Source organism: Pelobates fuscus, chromosome 12, assembly GCF_036172605.1.
Source record: "Pelobates fuscus isolate aPelFus1 chromosome 12, aPelFus1.pri, whole genome shotgun sequence".
In the NCBI taxonomy this organism is placed as follows: domain Eukaryota; kingdom Metazoa; phylum Chordata; class Amphibia; order Anura; family Pelobatidae; genus Pelobates; species Pelobates fuscus.
Window position 1 is genome coordinate 139,473,297 of NC_086328.1, and position 21,605 is coordinate 139,494,901.

The window sequence follows — 21,605 nt, forward strand, 5'->3', positions numbered from 1 at the left end:
AAAAAAAGAACAACAACTATTTTTGTTTGCCTTAGACTAAATCTCCTTTCTCCTACTTTAAATCTGGGACATTGTGTCCTATGTATAGTGCTGTTTATGAATAGATTTCCAGAAATTGGTTTGTATTGGCACCAAAATTATTTGTATACTGTTATCATATCCCCTCTAAGGCACAGTTTTTTTTTTTTTTTTTAAACTAACAGATTATTTCTAAGCACCTCAGTGAGGTTATTTCAACCTAAATGTTGTCAAATTCGAGACCTTTTCTTAGTACTGTTTTTTGTTGTATCATCGTGTGATACTGGTTTCTGGTATAAAATATTCCTGTAAAACCTCTAGGGCAGTAATGGCTACATTTAGCATCCCAGATATCCATGAAGTACCTTGTCATTACTTACGATGCTGAACCCATTTCTGACTGGCTGAGAACGATGGGATTTTTTTAAATTAAGAAATTGTGATACATTTTTACTGGCATGGGACCTACAGCAAATGAATCGATACCTTAAATAACCCACCAGCATTACATCTACTGAACATTTCAAAAAGAGCCGGGTGACTGGTTTTCCTTTAGGTTAGGAAATAGATAGGTTCCGTTCTCTCTAACACCATATTGGCCTCATTATCTAATCCTAACTTGTTACTGGCATACGGTTTAACTTCACTCCTCCATTTCGGGACTCTGCATTGATTTATTTAATCTGTGGTCTCCTAGGACTACTAGCATCTGGGCATTGTGGTATTATTATTGAGCCGACCAACTGACATGGAAGGAACATGTGCCAGCTGACAAATATGTGTGGGGTTAGAGATCTACTTGTTTAACTCTTTGACAAGCACAGGGATCAGCCGGCACGTGCACCCTCCCTCTTATCCCACATACAAGCTGATATACTTAAAGGCACACTATAGTCACCTAAACAACTTTAGCTTAATGAAGCAGTTTTAGTGCATAGATAATGCCTGTCAGGTTTCACTGCTCAGTTCTCTGCCATTTATGAGTTAAATAACTTTGTTTCTGTCTATGCAGCCCTAGCCACACCTCCCCTGGCTATGATTGACAGAGCCTGCATGAAAAAAAATTGGTTTCACTTTCAATCAGATGTAATCTACCTTAAACAATTGTATCTCTTCCTCTGTAAGTTGAACTTTAATCACATGCAGGGGATAAGAAAATCTAAAATAAACATAACTTGCAATAAAGGAAGGATAAATTGTAGATTACACTTTACAGGAAGTGTTTATGGAAGGCTGTGCAAATCACATGCAGGGAGGTATGACTAGGGTTCATAAACAAAGTGCTTTAACTCCTAGATGACAGATAATTGAGCAGTGAGACTGCAAGGGCATGATCTATACACTAAAACGGCTTCATTAAGCTAAAGTTGTTTTGGTGACTACAGTGTCCCTTTAACCCCTTAAGGACCAAACCTCTGGAATAAAAGGGAATCATGACATGTCATGTGTCCTTAAGGGGTTAATGGCTAAAGGTCTCCACTGTTCTAAAACAGTGGGCAAAATTTGGTAAAATTTCAATCTACACGGCATATTGCTTATCCCCTATAGGGTTTTGCTAGACCAAGTTGCGAACGGGTATCTAGTGACATTTAGTGGTGGATTTAATACATTATTAACCACTGTCAAATCAGTGGATACTTTTCCGGATAACAAACATACATTGTATAAAATTGACGTTTGTTACTTGTAGCACCTTATGCCTCCTAGGAGAAACCAGCTAGTACTATACTAAGCCTAATCATACCTTTTTAGGATAAGGTATCCTGTTACTGTAAGTGTAATTTTCATATTATACCACACATACAAATTGTTTTGTTTTGTCACCTCTAATATTTACTCTATTTTTATTCTTTAATATTCTCCTGCCAATTTGGAGTATACACATACTTGGATTATCTTGGTATATCCTTTTTGGATACTGTAACTATATCAAATAAAAGTAGTATTTTAGGAATCATTATTTCACGGTCCCTCACCACATTCGGGTTATTTGATCTTTATGCATTTAGGGCTCAAACCCCTAGTTACAGTTGTAGAGCATCCCTACTCAACCACCATTTCTTCACCCATTACCAACAGTGGTGGACATGAAAGATTTTAATTTCTTCTTTTACCCCATTATCTATAGTTTCTTTTATTTTTTTCTTTCCTTATAGTGGTGATCCAATACCCCGAGTGGAATATCTGCCGGAGGAGATTGAAACATGGTAAGATAGTGGATCTATACGTACACAACAAGAGGGCATAGTCTTAAATTAGAGGGGCAAAGGTTTAAAAATAATATCAGGAAGTATTACTTTACTGAGAGGGTAGTGGATGCATGGAATAGCCTTCCAGCTGAAGTGGTAGAGGTTAACACAGTAAAGGAGTTTAAGCACGCATGGGATAGGCATAAGGCTATCCTAGATATACAATAAGGCCAGGCTGAAATGAAAGTATTAAGAAAATTGGGCAGACTAGATGGGCCGAATGGTTCTTATCTGCCGTCATATTCTATGTTTCTATGTTCTACATTATCTTCTAAATCAAAACATCCCTATACAGCGCTAATCTAGCGGCTCTAAAACACAGTATCACTCCGGTATTTATAACTCCATACAGCTCTGACACACAGTATCTCTCCGGTATTTATACCTCCATACGGCTCTGACACACAGTATCTCTCCGGTATTTATACCTCCATATGGCTCTGACAGACAGTATCTTTCCGGTATTTATACCTCCATACGGCTCTGACACACAGTATCTCTCCGGTATTTATACCTCCATACGGCTCTGACACACAGTATCTTTCCGGTATTTATACCTCCATATGGCTCTGACACACAGTATCTCTCCGGTATTTATACCTCCATATAGCTCTGACACACACAGTATCTTTCCGGTATTTATACCTCCATATGGCTCTGACACACAGTATCTTTCCGGTATTTATACCTTCATACGGCTCTGACACACAGTATCTCTCCGGTATTTATACCTCCATACGGCTCTGACACACAGTATCTCTCCGGTATTTATACCTCCATATGGCTCTTACACACACAGTACCTTTCTGGTATTTATACCTCCATATGGCTCTTACACACACAGTATCTTTCCGGTATTTATACCTCCATATGGCTCTGACACACAGTATCTCTCCGGTATTTATACCTCCATACGGCTCTGACACACAGTATCTCTCTGGTATTTATACCTCCATACGGCTCTGACACACAGTATCTCTCCGGTATTTATACCTCCATACGGCTCTGACACACAGTATCTCTCTGGTATTTATACCTCCATACGGCTCTGACACACAGTATCTCTCCGGTATTTATACCTCCATATGGCTCTGACACACAGTATCTTTCCGGTATTTATACCTTCATACGGCTCTGACACACAGTATCTCTCCGGTATTTATACCTCCATACGGCTCTGACACACAGTATCTCTCCGGTATTTATACCTCCATATGGCTCTTACACACACAGTACCTTTCTGGTATTTATAACTCCATATGGCTCTGACACACAGTATCTCTCCGGTATTTATACCTCCATACGGCTCTGACACACAGTATCTCTCTGGTATTTATACCTCCATACGGCTCTGACACACAGTATTTCTCCGGTATTTATATCTCCATACGGCTCTGACACACAGTATCTCTCTGGTATTTATACCTCCATACGGCTCTGACACACAGTATCTCTCCGGTATTTATATCTCCATACGGCTCTGACACACAGTATCTCTCTGGTATTTATACCTCCATACGGCTCTGACACACAGTATCTCTCCGGTATTTATACCTCCATATGGCTCTTACACACACAGTACCTTTCTGGTATTTATAACTCCATACGGCTCTGACACACAGTATCTCTCCGGTATTTATACCTCCATATGGCTCTTACACACACAGTACCTTTCTGGTATTTATAACTCCATACGGCTCTGACACACAGTATCTCTCCGGTATTTATACCTCCATACGGCTCTGACACACAGTATCTCTCTGGTATTTATACCTCCATACGGCTCTGACACACAGTATTTCTCCGGTATTTATATCTCCATACGGCTCTGACACACAGTATCTCTCCGGTATTTATACCTCCATACGGCTCTGACACACACAGTATCTCTCCGGTATTTATACCTCCATATGGCTCTTACACACACAGTACCTTTCTGGTATTTATAACTCCATACGGCTCTGACACACAGTATCTCTCTGGTATTTATACCTCCATACGGCTCTGACACACAGTATCTCTCCGGTATTTATACCTCCATATGGCTCTGACACACAGTATCTCTCCGGTATTTATACCTCCATATGGCTCTTACACACACAGTACCTTTCTGGTATTTATAACTCCATACGGCTCTGACACACAGTATCTCTCTGGTATTTATACCTCCATACGGCTCTGACACACATTATCTCTCTGGTATTTATACCTCCATACGGCTCTGACACACAGTATCTTTCCGGTATTTATACCTCCATATGGCTCTGACACACAGTATCTCTCCGGTATTTATACCTCCATACGGCTCTGACACACAGTATCTCTCCGGTATTTATACCTCCATACGGCTCTGACACACAGTATCTTTCCGGTATTTATACCTCCATATGGCTCTGACACACAGTATCTCTCCGGTATTTATACCTCCATACGGCTCTGACACACAGTATCTCTCCGGTATTTATACCTCCATACGGCTCTGACACACAGTATCTTTCCGGTATTTATACCTCCATACGGCTCTGACACACAGTATCTCTCCGGTATTTATACCTCCATACGGCTCTGACACACAGTATCTCTCTGGTATTTATACCTCCATACAGCTCTGACACACACAGTATCTCTCCGGTATTTATACCTCCATATGGCTCTGACACACAGTATCTCTCTGGTATTTATACCTCCATACGGCTCTGACACACAGTATTTCTCCTTGTGTTACTTGTGTAATTATTGCCTGTATAAGATTTCTCTTGAGTTATTCCAGCATGTGTTGCCTTTTTATAGGAGGGAGGTCTACTCTACCCTGAAAAGTCTGTACCCAACGCACGCATGTAAGGAACACCTAGAGGCCTTCCAGCTCCTGGAGGCACACTGCGGGTACAGTGAGAACAACATCCCACAGCTACAGGATGTGTCAGGCTTCCTAAAAGGTGACAATAAGGGGTACATGACAAGATACCGGGGTTACTGAGAGTGGGATGGATGTAAAAAGCTGATGTTTTAACAATGAAATGGCTGATTAGTGTATTAACGTATTAAGGAGACACTATAGCACCAGCTTCAGCTCATTGAAGTGTTCTGGGTGCAGTGTCCATGTCACACGTGGTCCTGCAATGTAAATCATTGTAGTTTTTGAGAAGCTGCAATAATTAGATTGCAGGACTAAGACTGCTTCTAGTCGATTTCAATTAATGCACATTAGGCCGCCCCAGAGGAAGTTGGACACCGACCCAGTGCCAAGGGACGTTGGTGCTGGAATGTTGCAAGTACAGAAAGGGTTTATTAACTCTTTCCATGCTGGGGGTGGGAGAGTGAGGAAGGGTTGGGCCACATGGAACTATAGTGAACACACACGGCCGGCTACCAAACATGTATGAACACCTTGACACACTTGCACGTACATATAATGGCCCATGCACACTGACATTCAGATACACACATACAAACACTGACAGACACACTCAGATACAAACACTTCCACATAAACTCAGATTCACATACTGACCTACAGATACACAAACACACTGACACACAGATACACACACACAGACACAAGGAACATTGGCGCTGGAATGGAGTAAAGAAAAGGTTTATTAACCCTTTCCATGCTGGGGGGAGGTGAGTGAGGGTTGGGGCTAGAGGGAACCACACTCTGCCACCAAACATGTATGAACATCTTGACACACTGGTACATACACATAATGGCCCATACACACACACACACACACATACACACTGACATTTAGATACACACAATCGAAACACATACAGATACACACACACACACACACACTTTATACATCTGCAGCCACCGTTCTGGTCGTGAATGAGGCTGATGGGAGTGAGCATGCAGTAGGAGCTCACTCCAGCCTCTCCCCTGTGTGGCTCTCTGTGAAGTTGGGAGGAAATGACAGGCTGTCACTTCCTCCCTGCTGGCTTATATCACAGGTGCCCGTCGGCTCTTAAAGGGCCCCTGTTTAGTGTGTATTAACGAGGGAGGAGGCGCAAATTATATACAGTATTCTGGAAATCTCACACACACAATCTGATATACTTTGCATATCAGATTGTTTGTTTATGATTTGCGAGTGTCAGGGAGTCACATTCAAAATTTGGGAGTCTCCTGGAGCCTCTGGGAGACTTGGGATGTCTGAATTGTAAAGTGCTGTGGTATATGTTAGCACTATATAAATAATAATAATCAATAGACACTACCTTACACAATATAGTGTAATAATGTTAGAATATGCAGTTAACACCTTTCCCAAGTATACAGTCAGAGCAGGATTAAGGCTTCACAGTATCCCAGGGGTGTCATATCTGGGACCCCTCTTTGAGCCCTGGGCTCTGTTTCTGTGAGTGGAGGAGGGTGAGGGCAGCCACTATAGGTGGACTTAACCTTGTAAACATTTCCTTTTGCAGGACTAAGGGGGCCGGACATCGCACCCAGATTACTTCATTGAGATATTGGTCTGGGTGCATCCCTACTAGGAACAGAACTGGGAAATCTTGGAGTAATTAAGGATTGAGTTGGGAACCATTAGACTAGTGCCTGGTCTTATTGATAATAATGTAGCCATTGCATTCTCCATAAGGCTGGTGGCACGCTCAGTAAGGTTCTGGTATTATTTCAGCTCTGGTATTATTTGGTGTGACGAAATCCACTTCACCACTGGTTTTTGGAGGGGCCTGTTTGCCCGTCTCCTACCCTGGGACTATGGGCCCTGTGATAACCCATGTTCAAAAGTACTGTTTCTGCCCCTTGGACTTTTAACTGGAACAGATTCCAAAATGTGGCGGCGGCCATCTTAAATTGTCCAGCAGTGTTTTGCCGTTGAGTGTATGGAACTGTTTTGGGCATGGGACCATGTGCACGGTGGGGCAAAAATAAGACTTCCAGGAAATTCCTGAACCCCTGAACCGATCTGGGTGATTTTTGGATATGTTGTTCACCCAGATCGGAGCTATCAGGGGATGTGGGGATATGTTGTATTTTGGTGTACTTTTCGGGGTTTGTAAAAATGTAAGTTTTTTTCTGTTTAGAGTTAATTGAGTTAGCCCATTGTCTTTGTTAATTGTATCACAGGCAGGGGCATATTTTCCCCGAGGCAAGTAAGGCATTTGCGAGGCAAGAAAAGCCGCCTCCAATCGCCCTGCCTTGCCAGCCTCTTGTCCTGGGAAACCCAGGAGCTGGCCGACTGGCCACCTCAGAGCCCCCCAGGCTGGCAGCGGCAGAGCTTTCCGGGCGGGCGACGAGGGAGCACTAATCCTCCTGTTCAGCTCCCTCGCGTGCACCGCAGTGATGCCGGAGCATAACATCATTCCGGCTCCAGCATTACTACACGGCGCGTGTGGGAGCTGAACAGGAGGATTAGTGCTCCCTCGCCGACTGCACTAACTGGCCGGGCGCCCAGCAGCCCAGCAGCCCCACTGGACCCCTGGGAAAACGAGAATCCACCCCAGCACTCCCAAAGGTAGGGAGGCTGGGGGGGATTGAATTTTTTTTTAAATGTGAGTGTTTTTGTGTGTTAGTGTGTGTGTGTCTGTTAGTGAGTGTGTGTTTGGTTCTTTTAGTGTGTGTGTCTGTTAGGGAGTGTCTTACTATGTATTTGTCTTTTAGTGTGTGTGTCTATTAGTTACTGTGTTACTATGTTTTTGTCTGTTAGAGAGTGTGTTAGTGTGTGTGTGTCTGTTAGTGAGTGTGTGTTTGGTTCTTTTAGTGTGTGTGTCTGTTAGGGAGTGTCTTACTATGTGTTTGTCTTTTAGTGTGTGTGTCTATTAGTTACTGTGTTACTATGTGTTTGTCTGTTAGAGAGTGTGTTAGTGTGTGTGTCTGTTAGAGAGTGTGTGTGTCTGTTAGAGAGTGTGTGTGTCTGTTAGTGAGTGTGTTACTATGTGTGTGTCAGTGTGCGTGTGTGTCTGTCAGTGAGTGTGTTACTATGTGTGTGTGTCTATTAGAGAGTGCGTTAGTGTGTGTGTCTGTTAGAGAGTGTGTGTGTCTGTTAGTGTGTTACTATGTGTGTCTGTTAGTGTGTGTGTGTGTGTGTGTCAGTGAGTGTGTTACTATGTGTGTGTCTGTTAGTGGGTGTGTGTCAGTTAGTGTGTATGCATGTCTGTTAGGGTGAGTGTGTGTGTCTGTTAGTGTGTATGTGTGTCTGTCAGTGAGTATGTATGTCTGTTAGCTAGTGTATGTGTGTCTGTCAGTGAATGTGTGTGTCTGTCAGTCAGTGTGTATGTGTATTTAGAAGGTGGGGCAGGGGGTATGGGGTGCCTGAGTTTTGTGATGCCTAGGGCAGCACAAAACCAGGATACACCACTGATCACAGGCAGAGGGGAGGAATTGTGTACATTGTAGGGGAGTATCTGCATGTAAGACTCTGATTTTGTTAATTCTGTGCCCCACAAGGTCCACCTGGGCGTCAACCTTGTGGAGAAAAACTGTATAAAAACTTAAGCTGTTCAATAAACCTTTAGACTTGTTCTATACTTCATGAAGTCTTGGCTCATGTTTGGAGGATTGGAGAACCATACTCCCCAGAGTATAATCACAAAGCTCTTGTAGGAGCTTGTTCCTGTTCCTGCTCTCTGGACTAAGAGGTCTGCCTACTGGTAGCTGGATCCTGGTCTTGGGTCCAGAGTGGGTGGAAGATGGCAAGAACCCAACCAAGCATGCCGCTGTTCACGGGGTCTGCGGTGCTTATGGTGTCTAGTGGAGTGCTTGGAGCCCTCGGGTAGCACTAGGAGCACCCGTCAAATGGAGGTACCCAATCGGGGGGCCAGGCGATCTGTTACATTTGGTTCTGGTATTATTTTGGTTCTGGTATTATTTGGTTCTAGTATTATTCGGCACAAGTTCCACACGGTTTGGTTTAATTTGTTGTTGTCCTAGCATTTAGTAAATACATGGAATGTCAGGAAATCATGCCAATCCGTATTTTTGGACCAAATTTGATGCAAAAATAGGACGTCTGTACTATTTCTATATAGCTTACTTAACACAGAGAGCAATTTATGTTGGATTCCTAAGAATATGACAATAAAGAACAATAACAAGACATTTTGTTTCACTATATTGTTGGTAGAATTGAAGCATACTTGGCCAATATTAGTAAGTGTAAACCTGGGACTGGATAGGACAGGTGGTGACGGGCTGACGTGAGGACGCCCTTTGCTGCACTGGTGACATGTGTGGACAATGTTCTGGATTTCAAGATTTCAAGATTCCAAGTTGTGGCGAAATTAACATCGCCACTTGTGCCTGGAGAGGTCTACTTGCCAGCCTCTTGCCATGTGATTATGGTCCCTGGGAGGTTTGGCCCTTTAAATACAAGATTTGGGCATAATGGATTTGTGTTGTGCTGTTGCTAGCCCGTTAACTCCCAGAGAAAGGATTTGTACTTTTAAACTGGCACTTCGGATGCAGTCGAAGTGCCGAAGTAGTCGAAGTGACCGCCATTCGAAAACCGAACACGTGGCGGTGGCTATTTTAATTTAGTCAAACGCGGTCAGCGGTGCGTGCCACTGTGGAATTAAAATCGGCTACGCATTTGCGCGAACATCGCTGACCCTTACCTTCTCAGGATCTTCGACGCTTCAGCTGGAATCGAAGTGCGTTCGACAATTCGAACACACTGTTAGACTGGGCTATTTGCACGTACCTCGTTCGTGCATTCAAATGGGACTTAGACATTTTTCTGTGTGAAATTGACCGACCGCACAGCCCAACTCTATGGAACTCTTTTTGGGCATGAAAATGTGCTTGTGGTCGGTCAAAGGTGACATATATATATATCTCCCGAACGGCTGAACAGATTCAAATGATTTTTGGGTATGTCTGTATTTGAAATGTGCTGATTAATAATATTGGATGTATAGTTTTAGAGTTATGAAAGTTGGGTAAAAAGTATGTTTTAAACTGTACGGATAATTGGGTTACCTCTCAGGCTAAGGGAAGGATGCGTGGGATGTAACCAGTGTGTGATTGGGTAATTCATAATTGTTTGTGGGCGTCTCCATTACATGGGAGAATTGCATAAAAGCAGAGTGTGTGTCATTAAACCTCAGTTCTTCTTCACCCTCAATCTGAGTCCTGTCTCTTATTGGGGGAATCTGCTACAAGGGATTGCTATGCTGGTCATACTCTCTTGTTATGATCACTGAGCTCTTGTAAGAGCTGTTCTGTTATTGTTACGCTCTCTGGGGAAAGAGAGGTTCACCCACTGGGAGCTGGATCCTGGCCTTGGGTCCAGGGTGGGTGGAGACGGCGAGACTCCGGCGCAGCTGCATCGCTGGAAGTGGGGTCTGCAGTGCTGATGGTGTCGGATGGAGTGTTTGGAGTCCTCAGCGAGCACTAGGAGCATTGATTGGTGGAGGTACTCAGTCGGAGTGCCAGCTGTCTGTCACATTTGGTGGCAGCGGTGGGATGGCATCCTAGTGCGAGGACCAGCAGCTCGGAGACACCGGTAAAGTGTGGAGTTACGGATTTAAAAATTGAGGGCAATGCTAACACTTTTGCAGCGCCTCTGGTTTCAGAGGAACTCAAAGGGATGGAGCAAGCTAGCCCCCGGGTAGCGTCACCCTACGAGGAGGAGTTCCTATGGAGACTACAAAATGCCTTGGCCCAGGAGTGTGGCCCTATTTCAGCCGAGTATAAGCTGGCCTGGAGAGATGGGATACGGCGAGAGCTCTGGCAGGAGGCCTTGGAGTGGACACGAGGTCCATGGGGAGAGAATCTCCCAAGCGAAGCACAGTGCAGTCAGAAACAAGCGGCGCTTCGGATGCCCTTCCTAGGGTGTCTGCCCCGGAGCGAGTGGGTGCTGGAACTACAGAGGTTAATCAGAAAAGAACTGTGGCTAGATGAGGCTTACCGGGCGCTACGGTGGTACTCGGTCCAGAGGTGCCCCTGAATGGCGGGCACCTCTGGAGTGAGAGGCCAGAGGGCAGTGACTACGATGGCCCTGGTCTGTTATGGGAGGCATTGGAGGAGGACAGTGACTTTGGCAGCACCGAGGAGTCCCGGTATTGGGACATCAGGGGATGGCGATTGGATACACTGGAGCTCCCTGATGCTACTGGACTAGAACCAGATATCATCTGCCTGATCACAATTGAATGGGAGCTAGAACAGGGTTACCATCAACTGTTCAACTTAGACCAACCACCGTCCCTCAGCCCAGAGGATTACCTGGACACCGTACCCTCTTCTGTCCAACCAGCCCCAGAGGTGAGCAACCTTATAGAACGGTCCTGGGAAGACCCACAGATGGCAGGTGGAGATGGGACCGAGGTCTCTCCACCGGCCATACAGGGATGCTGGGTACCCGGCCCATATCCCCAGCAGCAGTGCATCTCACAGGGAGAGGAGACAACTGGTCTCTCTCCCCAGCGGCGGCCTGAGTTCCGGGAGGAGGTGATGGTAGATCCCGGGCCTCCACCGTACAGCAACCAGCGTCCTAGGGAGGGGAGGCAACTGGCCTTCTACTCCAACAGCAGCCGGAGATACCGGGAGAGGAGGAGAACTACCCTAACTGTCACGATTCGGGGAACCTAACACGCTAACAGGTCACCGATAGTAAAGGGTGCAGTACCGTTCCTTAGAATGGCCGGGCTAAGCACACTAAGAATAGTCAGGAGACAAGCCAAGTAATGGGAGCCAGAAAACAGGAGAACGAGAAACAAGCCGAGGTCAAAGGAATGGAGAAAGCAGGAGAATCTGAATAACAAGCCAAATATACGGTAACCAGAGAGACACACGAGCAAAAAGCAATTCAGGTATCAAAGACCACAACAGGGCACTGAGAGACAGGAAAGGTAAGTATTTAAATCCTGAGCTTAATTCTGATTGGATAACTTCCAATCAGAATTAACAATCACACGTGGGGGATCTATACCTCCCACTGTGATTATTGTGCTGTAGCTTTAATGCCGGGTCACGTGAGTGACCCCGGCGCTCAGATATAAGTGCCGGCTCCCAGCGTGCAGCGTTATACATGTTGCTGCTGGGAGGAGGAGAGGAGGACGCGAGCGGCGTGTCAAGAGGAGAGGACGCCGCTCGCTGACAGGTAAGGGGAGAGGGGACCGCGGGCGGCGACGGACGGAGGGTGAGTGCTGCGAGAGGATTGCAGCCTCCCCTCACAGCTGCCTGCAGAGCCCTGACACTAACCACACTGGCGCAGATGGGACATTCACTGAACACCTGGGACCCATGCAGTTCGCATACCGAACAAACTACCGCACGGCCAGACCACCCAGAGGAGTTGTGTTGTTGCTCATGGACCCTTGTTCTCACCTCGGTAACCGCAATTATTACAACTTACTAAGCGGTCGGCTGGGTGGTCGCCATTCTTATGTACAAATACGTGGCGGTGGCCATCTTTATCGACGTACAGCGGCGTTTGGTCTTCGAGTGCATGGAACTATAATTGGATTCTCGATGGTGCGAGCAGTGCTGGAACTTCCATATCCACACACGTTCGGTTCTATTCGTCTGGGAAGAGTGGCGTTTGTTGGAACCATACTCCCGAATGAGGGGCACACGACCAGTGTACGCATGAACTGTTATATTTGTGCTTTTATTGTATTTGGTACTCCCGAAAGAGATCAACCGCACAGCCTGAATCTATGGAGCTCTTTTGGGCAGGCGCGGTCGCTCTAAACTATACCCCGGTGGTATTTCTGCTGCGTTGGTGGGAAGTGAGCGCTTTTCGGAAATGTTGTGCGCTCAGATCCAGGCTATGCAGGGATATAGGACTTGAGGGGGTACCTACATGTTAAGTATGTATTTTAGGGTGTTTTTGTTATGCATGTCCTGGACCTGAGAGCTAATGTAATTATTTCTGTGCTTTTACTGTAATCCCCTCTCAGGTCCAGTGGGAAATGCCCCTGGAATATGTAATCAGAAACCCCTTGCATGGGAACTTGCATATAAGGCCAGTTTTGGCTTCCAATAAATCAGTTCCTGCTTACCTTCAACATAGGCTCATCTCATGTTTGTAGGGAACAGCTATACCAGCTATACCGTGTTTGGATTATCGTGCTTTGGAAAAGAACATCCTTGGCGGTGAGATCCCTCTTCCTCTCAGGGACAGGGTGGCCACCACAATATTCCTAATGTGTTCAGAGATCCTGGTGTGGCGGCATCTAGTAGTTCTCCCAACATACAATAAACCACAAGGACATTTTAAAATATAAATTGTAAACATGTAAGTTGGTCTTTAATGTTGAAATCTTTTTCCGTATATTCTTTAATAATGATTACGTCTCTTTTAACGTTTTGTTTCCCTACATGCTAAGCATCCCCCACATCAGAAAAAAACCTTACTATTATTTAAAAAAAAAAAACTTTGGTTGATCCCTCATACTGCTACTTACTAAAATTCTTACATCCCCTATATACAATTTGAAGTTGTATTGGTAGGAGGTTTTTTTTTTTAAATTGGATCATCCTGTAAAATATGCCAGTATTTCCTAATAGCTTGATGTACTTTTTCTTTTTTTGGCAGTGTAATTACAAATAAAGAAACTATCTGTAGGTATCTCCGCTATTCCTTCCTCGAAGATGAAAGAAACGCTGTAATAATCCAAGACCTTTCCCTCTCCCCCCTCCCCCCCAGCAAGTAGATGACACATAGTTCTGGGAGTCAGCTGATCTTTATTTGGCCACACACAGCTTTTATGCACGAACCCCTGGCATGGGTTCTACATAGCAACATTGCACAGGTTTTTTCCCCAAGATTCGCTGTTTCTGAGAGATAGTTGAGCTCTAAATAAGATAGCTCAAGATATCTCTCAGTTACAGGAACTAACACAAAATATCATAAATCACCCCAAAAATACCCCATAATCATACAGGAACCCCACAAAAGTCATATCACTGAATAGCTTGAGTCTGAGCGCCTCCTTTGTAGAAATAGCACTCCGTAGTTTGATCAAAACTTCATTAGAATGGCGATTCCAGTCGGCCACGAAGTGATGTCCCAAAATAGTTCCACAGAAAACAAGACAACGACCCGTCATCTTCCGAATGCCGACGAATACTCCCTGGCTGTTAGGGAGATAATGCTCCCACTGTTCGGTAGTTCATGTCTCCCGAACGCAATTCTCATAACTGTATGGACGCAGCAGTACAAATTTCCTGGCTGTTCGCGGGGTTATCTTTTTTTTATTTTTTTTTATTATTTATTTTTGCATTGACAGAGAGTAAAATTGCATTGCATGTAGTGGCTTACGCAGAAACCGTTTTCCATAAGGTGTGTTATAAGCCATACTTTACAGAATTGGAGAAGGGATGGCTAGATGCATATATTTTAACAACATTACGTTTTGAGCATGTTCACAGTCTGTCGGATGTTTAGTTGAACGGACATAGCAGAAACATAATCCGCAAGTTGTGTTATAAGCAATACTTTACAGAATTGGAGATGGGTAGGTTAGATGCATATATTATTACAACAATCCGTTTTGAGCATGTTCAGTCTGTCGGATTTGTAGTTGAGTGGACATAGCAAAAACATAATCCACTGTGTGTAAGCTTGTGCAAAGGACAGAGTATGGTTCAGATATGTACATGGAATGTCATACTTTAACATGTGGCATGTTCACTGTCTGTCAAAGGTTGTTTTTTTGTCAACATGTAACACAAGTAACAATAATTAACAGTAGTTTCGTGAGGCTAACATTGTTGTGTTTCTGTAGCTTGAAAAGAAGTTCATGGTTTTTGGTCGGTGTGTCGTCTAGTGGGTCGTCCTTCGGGTATATTGTCCTGTTTGTTTGTCAATATAGTTTTCCCAGGGTTCCCACGTCTTGGAGAATGTCTTCATGGAGCCACGTATTTGGGCAGTCATTTTGTCCATAATGTGGCATTCTTTCATTTTGGGGAGTACTGTGGTTATGGGGGGTGTGGTGGGTCGAAGCCAGGTTTGGGCTAAAGCCCGCCTGGCTGCTGGGGTGAATTTATTAAACGATAATTGTTCTGGTTTAGACCAGTTGTCAAAGGGTTTTGACAACAGGAATGCCCATGGGTTTAGTTTGATCGGTTTATAGTATCTGGGATGCCAGTGTTTGGATGTCTCCCCAGAACAATGTCACACTGGGGCAAGACCACCACATGTGTATGTATGTCCCCTTGGCTCCACAGTGTCGCCAGCAGAGGTCTGTGGGTGTCTTTTTCATGTGATATAATTGGACGGAGGTGGTGTACCACCAAAACATGGTCTTGTAGGATTGTTCTTGCATCGTGACGCAAATAGAGGTTTTTGAGTTTGCCTCCCAGATGACTTGCTAGTCGATACCATCTAGGGTTTCGCCTAAGTCATATTCCCATTTGTCAGTGTAGTGTAGGTTTCCCCAGTCGTCCGTGGTGGAACAGAGGTCGGAGTAGAGCAGGGTGAGTTTCATTAAGGCCCACACCACCGCCAGGCATTTCTTTTTGATGGTAGCGTAGCTCACCTCCCTGGGTAGAAGTTTCCTGCTTAAAAAAGCTGTGGGATGCTCTCTGCCATCTTCTCCAACCTGACTCACTACTGATCCCAACTCAAACATTGACGCGTCTGTGTGAACAAGAAATCGTTTATATGGATTGGGAGCAGCTAGGACAGGGTTGTTGACAAGGGAGTGTTTGAGTTGCAGGAATGCCTGCTCACACTCTGGAGCCCATACTACTTGGTGGTGTAAATACATTTTTGTTCAGGTCAGTGAGACATTGGTCAGGGCGATATAGTTTGGGACAAACGTCCAATAGTCGCTGGCCGTTGCTGCGAAACCTAGAATCTGGGTTTTGGTACGGGGAGAGGGGCGACTGAGCTACGGCCTCAACCTTTGCTGGTTTGGGTTTCTGTTTCGCACACCCCATCCGGTGGCCTAAAAACTGGACTTCTGCCACGCATAGTCGACTATAGTAAGGATATACGTTTTGCCGGACGGGCTTGGTCTTGATTACCTGCACAGTATTTGGTTTCATGAGTCGTGCCAAAGAGGACTTAAAGATGGCTACCCCATCTCGATATAGATGCTGGAGGTTGCTGAAGGGGGAGGGATGTCAGGATGGTCTAGCTGAGTATATGGGCAGCATGGGAATAGGGGTGTCATTGGCTGCCTGTAAATATTCACAGGAATGACATTGGTCAGCCTAGTTCTCTGGTTCCGGGCTCGATATAGATTCTGGAGGTTGAGTTACACCTCTGGCAGGAGAAAGGTTAAACTTTATATGTGCTGCTTCAAAGATAAAGGATACCGCACTCTCACAGTGAAAACCAGGTGCATCAAAGACCGGTTTGGCAAATTTAGTAGATATTAGTAGAAAGTAGGTCAACAAAGGCCCCTGTGAAGGCCAAAACATTGCACATTCAGTTTTCAATAAATCTGCCTTTTTGAAGAAACCTTGAGTGCCTGGACCTGCTTTCTATGTGCAATATTTCATAGCACATTACTGACTACAGGCACCATGACCACTTCACCATGCTTGGAGTAATCATTTAATATATATTTCTCTAAACATTTTAACAAATGTTTTTTTTTTTTTTTTTGCAGAGAGAACAGGGTTCCAAGTGCGTCCTGTGGCTGGTCTTCTATCCGCAAGGGATTTCCTCTCCAGTTTGGCTTTTCGTGTTTTCCAGTGCACTCAGTACATCCGACACGCTTCTTCACCCATGCACTCCCCTGAGCCGTAAGTAGTATGTGTGCATGTAAGGAGCACTGATCATTGATGGAGAACTGGTCGTCTTGCCATTTACATTACATTTGTTGCTGTGGACAATGTGACAATGTGTATAAAATGCTGTAGGCAATGCTGCAATATGAAAAAGGTTTTATATATCCGCTTACATTGATTTTTAAATTAAATCTCCACTAATATTAATTTTCAGATGCTCATATTTACCCTATTTTGTTCAGTTTACTTTGCAGCATATATTATTAAACACCTGGGGTGCAGGGTTTAACTTTCCTCTCAAAGACCAGAGCTTTCTCTGTTCATTATATTTCTTCTAAGTAGCATTTAATAGCTCTGCTATTGAGAAGATTAATGGGTGATGGCAACCCAAATGCACAGCACAAATTGCTGCTTCTAGAGGATCTTGTATAATAACCAGAGACGGCTTGATCAGATTGTTCTCACTGGAAAAACAAACAAAAAAGAAAATGTAGGGCTCGGTGAGTAGTGAAAGTAACAAGGCCAATGAATGCTCTTACTCCATCCTCTACCTTCACATGAAAGGAGGACCGGTTACTAACCAAGTCCATATTTCCATACTTCATATGGAATACTGACCTTCTTATCTGGTCCAGAGCTGTGAGCCATATCTGGATTTAAACAACACTGCCAATGCTAAATGCTTTATGCTTTCAAATTGAAATCCACTTTCGAGATACAAGGCAGGGCGATTCTCCGTTATATCCATGTAGACAATGAGTATTTGTAGCGGGATCACCGCTAAACCATGAAGTGTGGTAGTGTATTTGCTCATGTATTCGTGATTACTTGTGTGTTTTACCTGCTCTTTGTTCAGGAGACCGCGGACGAATGCAGGTCATTCGTCTCCAGAACGGGGACCACCCCAATACCCCCATTTAAAATGTTTAGTTAGAATGTTCACACCTCACTAACGAGGTGTAAAAAACACAAACCGCAAGGGAAGCCTGGTCGTGTGGCAGCCCATTCGTTAGACGAACGCCTTCCAGGGGGACCATTTGCAGATTGCTTCCCACCTCGTTCGGCTCCCAAACGAGGACCTTCCCAGTGCCCCTTGGAGTGTTGGAACCAATCAATTAGAACATTGACAACTTGCAACATAAGTGTGAAACCACAAGGAGAGTAATTAATGAGTACTTCCCTGGGTGGCCGCCGTTCGTATAGCCGAACGCCAGCCAGGGAGAGCATTCGTATCCTAAAAGGAGACGCTTACCTTACTTAGGATCACCCTGGGATCCTGTGAGCGGTGGGTGTTCATGCCAGTTACCATTTTGGGGGTCCCTGAGATTGGTGGGGACATTCTGTAGGGACAATGACGGTTTGGCTGGCTTTTTGTGTCTGGGAGCCCAGGAGGCAGGAATTTTTCCCGTGCTGGGACTCCCAGGTACCGAGAATCCTGGGTAGAACGGAAACCCTGTATTTGGGTGGCGGGACAAAGGGACTGGAGTTCCTGTCACACGCACAAGAAGGGAGGGGACATGAATTGGCGGGAACAGGGGACAAAGCGACTAGGGTTCCGGACTTCTGGGAGGGGGAGGACCTTGGGAGGGGACATTGTCTTTTACTTGTGTTCCACCCCTTGCATGGGGAGAGTATAAAGCTGAGTGTGACCAATAAAGCTTGTTGTTGTACCCCCGGACTGTGTGTCGTCCAGTTACTAGGGGAAAATGGGTCTCTTCACTTACTAATAGCGGACGTAACCAGTTGGGTTACCCCAGGTCTGCAACAGTATCCCAGGGCCAAAGGCAGGAGTTTGTTAGTAAAATTTTTAATCCATATCATTTGCCAAACCATAGTCTGCCTGCTCACCCGAGGTACGCCTTGCTTTGACTTTTCTATTCCCATTCAGTAAGCATGCTTGATAAACAAAGTACAATCTTCAAATCTTCCACTGTTATCTTCCCAAGATCTAGAAAGCAAGAAGGTGTGCTGGGAGTTTGTAAACTTAAGACTCTTTACTCCTGCTTAGCCGTTAATAAACCATGCACTAAATTTCTTATTTTTGTTTTTTTTCTTCTGCAGGGATTGCTGTCATGAGCTGCTTGGCCATGTCCCTATGTTGGCTGATAAAACATTTGCTCAGTTCTCTCAGGTAATGCAAATTAACAATGTGTGAAGGTGCAAAATGAAGAAAAGTGCTTTTATTTTTATGCTTACTCGTATAGAATCCAAACGTGTTTTTGTCCATACCCAAGGACAGAAATATTACAGAACAGAAAAATGTCTGGAGAAAATAAAAAGTAAACATATAATGGTCATTCTGCTAATATGAAATCTATAAAAAGAAATGAACCCTCTTACATCTGCCTTGAACACTGCAGCGCCACTCCAAACAAGCACCTCGAGGAGGACCCGCCCCCAACCATGGCATACTAAATCAACGCGCTACCTGCAAAGATGCTCCCGTTGTGCTGAACGCTCATGGAGGAAGTCTCGTACACAATCAGACTTTCTCCATTATAGATTCATATTGTGTTCATACAGTGCAGCCCTTGCCCTTGCCAAACAGTCCTATTTTTCCACTCTCATTAGTTCATGTTCCCGCAACCCCAGGCGTCTCTTTCACACCTTTAATTCTCTTCTTCGCCCTGCTGTGGCCACCCCCAAAACTAACCTTACTGCTGATAACTTCGCATGTTACTTCACTGACAAGATTGAACAGCTAAGGAAAGAATTCTCCCCTCCTTGCCTTCCTGTTTCTCAATCACACATAGATCATGCCTTTCCTACCCTTCAGACATTCTCCCCAGCTACTGACCAAGAGGTGGCTGCTCTTCTTTGCTCCTCTCGCCCCACCACTTGCCCGCTCGATCCTGTCCCATCTCACCTTATTAGATCTCTCTCCACTTGTCTCATGCCTTCTCTAACACACATCTTCAACTGCTCGCTCTCCTCTGGCATCGTCCCTGCTGACCTTAAACATGCCACTGTAGTACCTATACTAAAAAAACCATCCCTCGACCCATCCACCCCCTCTAACTACCGTCCCATATCCCTGCTCCCTTTTTCCTCAAAGCTTCTGGAAAGACTTGTCTTTACCCGTGTGTCTCATTTCCTCAATTCCAACTCTCTCCTTGACCCTCTTCAATCTGGCTTCCGCCCTCTCCACTCTACAGAGACTGCCCTTATCAAAGTTACTAACGACCTAATCGCAGCTAAATCCAAAGGCCGCTACTCCATACTAATTCTTCTTGACCTCTCAGCGGCCTTTGACACCGTTGATCATGCTCTCCTTCTTCAAACTCTTCAATCGCTTGGTCTCTGTGACTCTGTCCTCTCATGGTTTTCCTCTTATCTCTCCCAACGCTCATTCAGTGTCTCCTTTTCTAATGATACCTCCTCCCCTTGCCCTGTCTCAGTTGGAGTTCCCCAAGGCTCCGTCCTTGGTCCCCTTCTATTTTCTCTTTATACTGCCTCTCTTGGCAAACTTATTACCTCTTTTGGATTTCACTACCACCTGTATGCTGATGACACCCAGCTATATCTCTCCTCCCCGGACCTCTCCCCTGCCGTCCTGCAACGTGTCACTGCTTGCCTTTCTTCCATCTCTGACTGGATGTCCTCCCGCTTTCTGAAACTCAATCTCTCAAAAACTGAGCTCCTTGTCTTTCCTCCTCCTAATACTGATCCTCCTCTTTCGCTCTCCCTCCAAGTTTGTGGTACCAACATCAGTCCATCCTTGCAAGCGCGCTGTCTTGGCGTCATACTTGACTCTGGTCTCACCTTTGAGCCTCACATCCAGCATGTTGCCAAATCCTGTAGATTCCATCTTAAAAACATAGCCCGCATCCGCCCCTTTCTCGCACCAGATACTACCAAGGAGCTTGTCCATGCTCTAGTAATTTCCCGCATGGATTATTGTAACCCTCTCCTGATTGGTCTCCCCAATAGCCGTACTGCACCCTTACAGTCCGTAATGAATGCTGCTGCTAGATTGATTTTCCTCTCTAGTCGTTTCTCTCACACCTCACCCCTCTGCCAGTCCTTACATTGGCTTCCTGTATGCTATAGGAGTCAATTCAAGGTACTAACTCACACCTATAAAGCACTGAACAACTCTAGCCCCTCTTATATCTCCTCACAGATCCATAGGTATGTCCCTTCTCGGTCTCTCCGTTCTGCCCGTGACCACCTCCTGTCCGTTGTCCGCACTCGTACGGCCAACTCGCGCTTGCAGGACTTCTCACGGGCGGCTCCCTTCCTATGGAATAGCCTGCCTACCGCCATCAGACTCTCCCCTAGTCTTGCATCTTTTAAGAAGTGCCTTAAAACCCATCTCTTTAGGAAAGCTTATGGCCTCCAAGACTAACCCTTACCTCACATACCTGTCTCTTGCCCTCTCCTAAAGGGCAGCCCACCTTATTTGATTGTAAATTCCTGTCCTAATGTGTTTTACACCCCACCTCCTATAGAATGTAAGCTCGTTTGAGCAGGGTCCTCTTCAACCTATTGTTCCTGTAAGTTTATTTGTAATTGTCCTATTTATAGTTAAATCCCCCTCTCATAATATTGTAAAGCGCTACGGAATCTGTTGGCGCTATATAAATGGCAATAATAAATAAAATAAATAAATAAACCCACTACACAAATGAGTTTGGAAGTCAACTTTCTGGATGGCAACCAAACGGCCACTAGAAAGGTTCCAA

General features: G+C 45.0%; 1 protein-coding gene across 2 annotated transcripts in view; it reads left to right on the plus strand.

Annotated features, from left to right (window-relative positions):
• The window catches only part of TH (tyrosine hydroxylase), a 75,475-nt gene that overhangs the window by 33,403 nt on the left and 20,467 nt on the right, over positions 1–21,605 (plus strand). For both annotated transcript variants that reach the window (XM_063438492.1, XM_063438493.1), the window contains 4 exons: positions 2,175–2,225; positions 5,058–5,203; positions 16,800–16,935; positions 18,982–19,051. In XM_063438492.1, the coding sequence (XP_063294562.1) occupies positions 2,175–2,225; positions 5,058–5,203; positions 16,800–16,935; positions 18,982–19,051 (403 nt within the window). The remainder of the gene's footprint in view (positions 1–2,174; positions 2,226–5,057; positions 5,204–16,799; positions 16,936–18,981; positions 19,052–21,605) is intronic.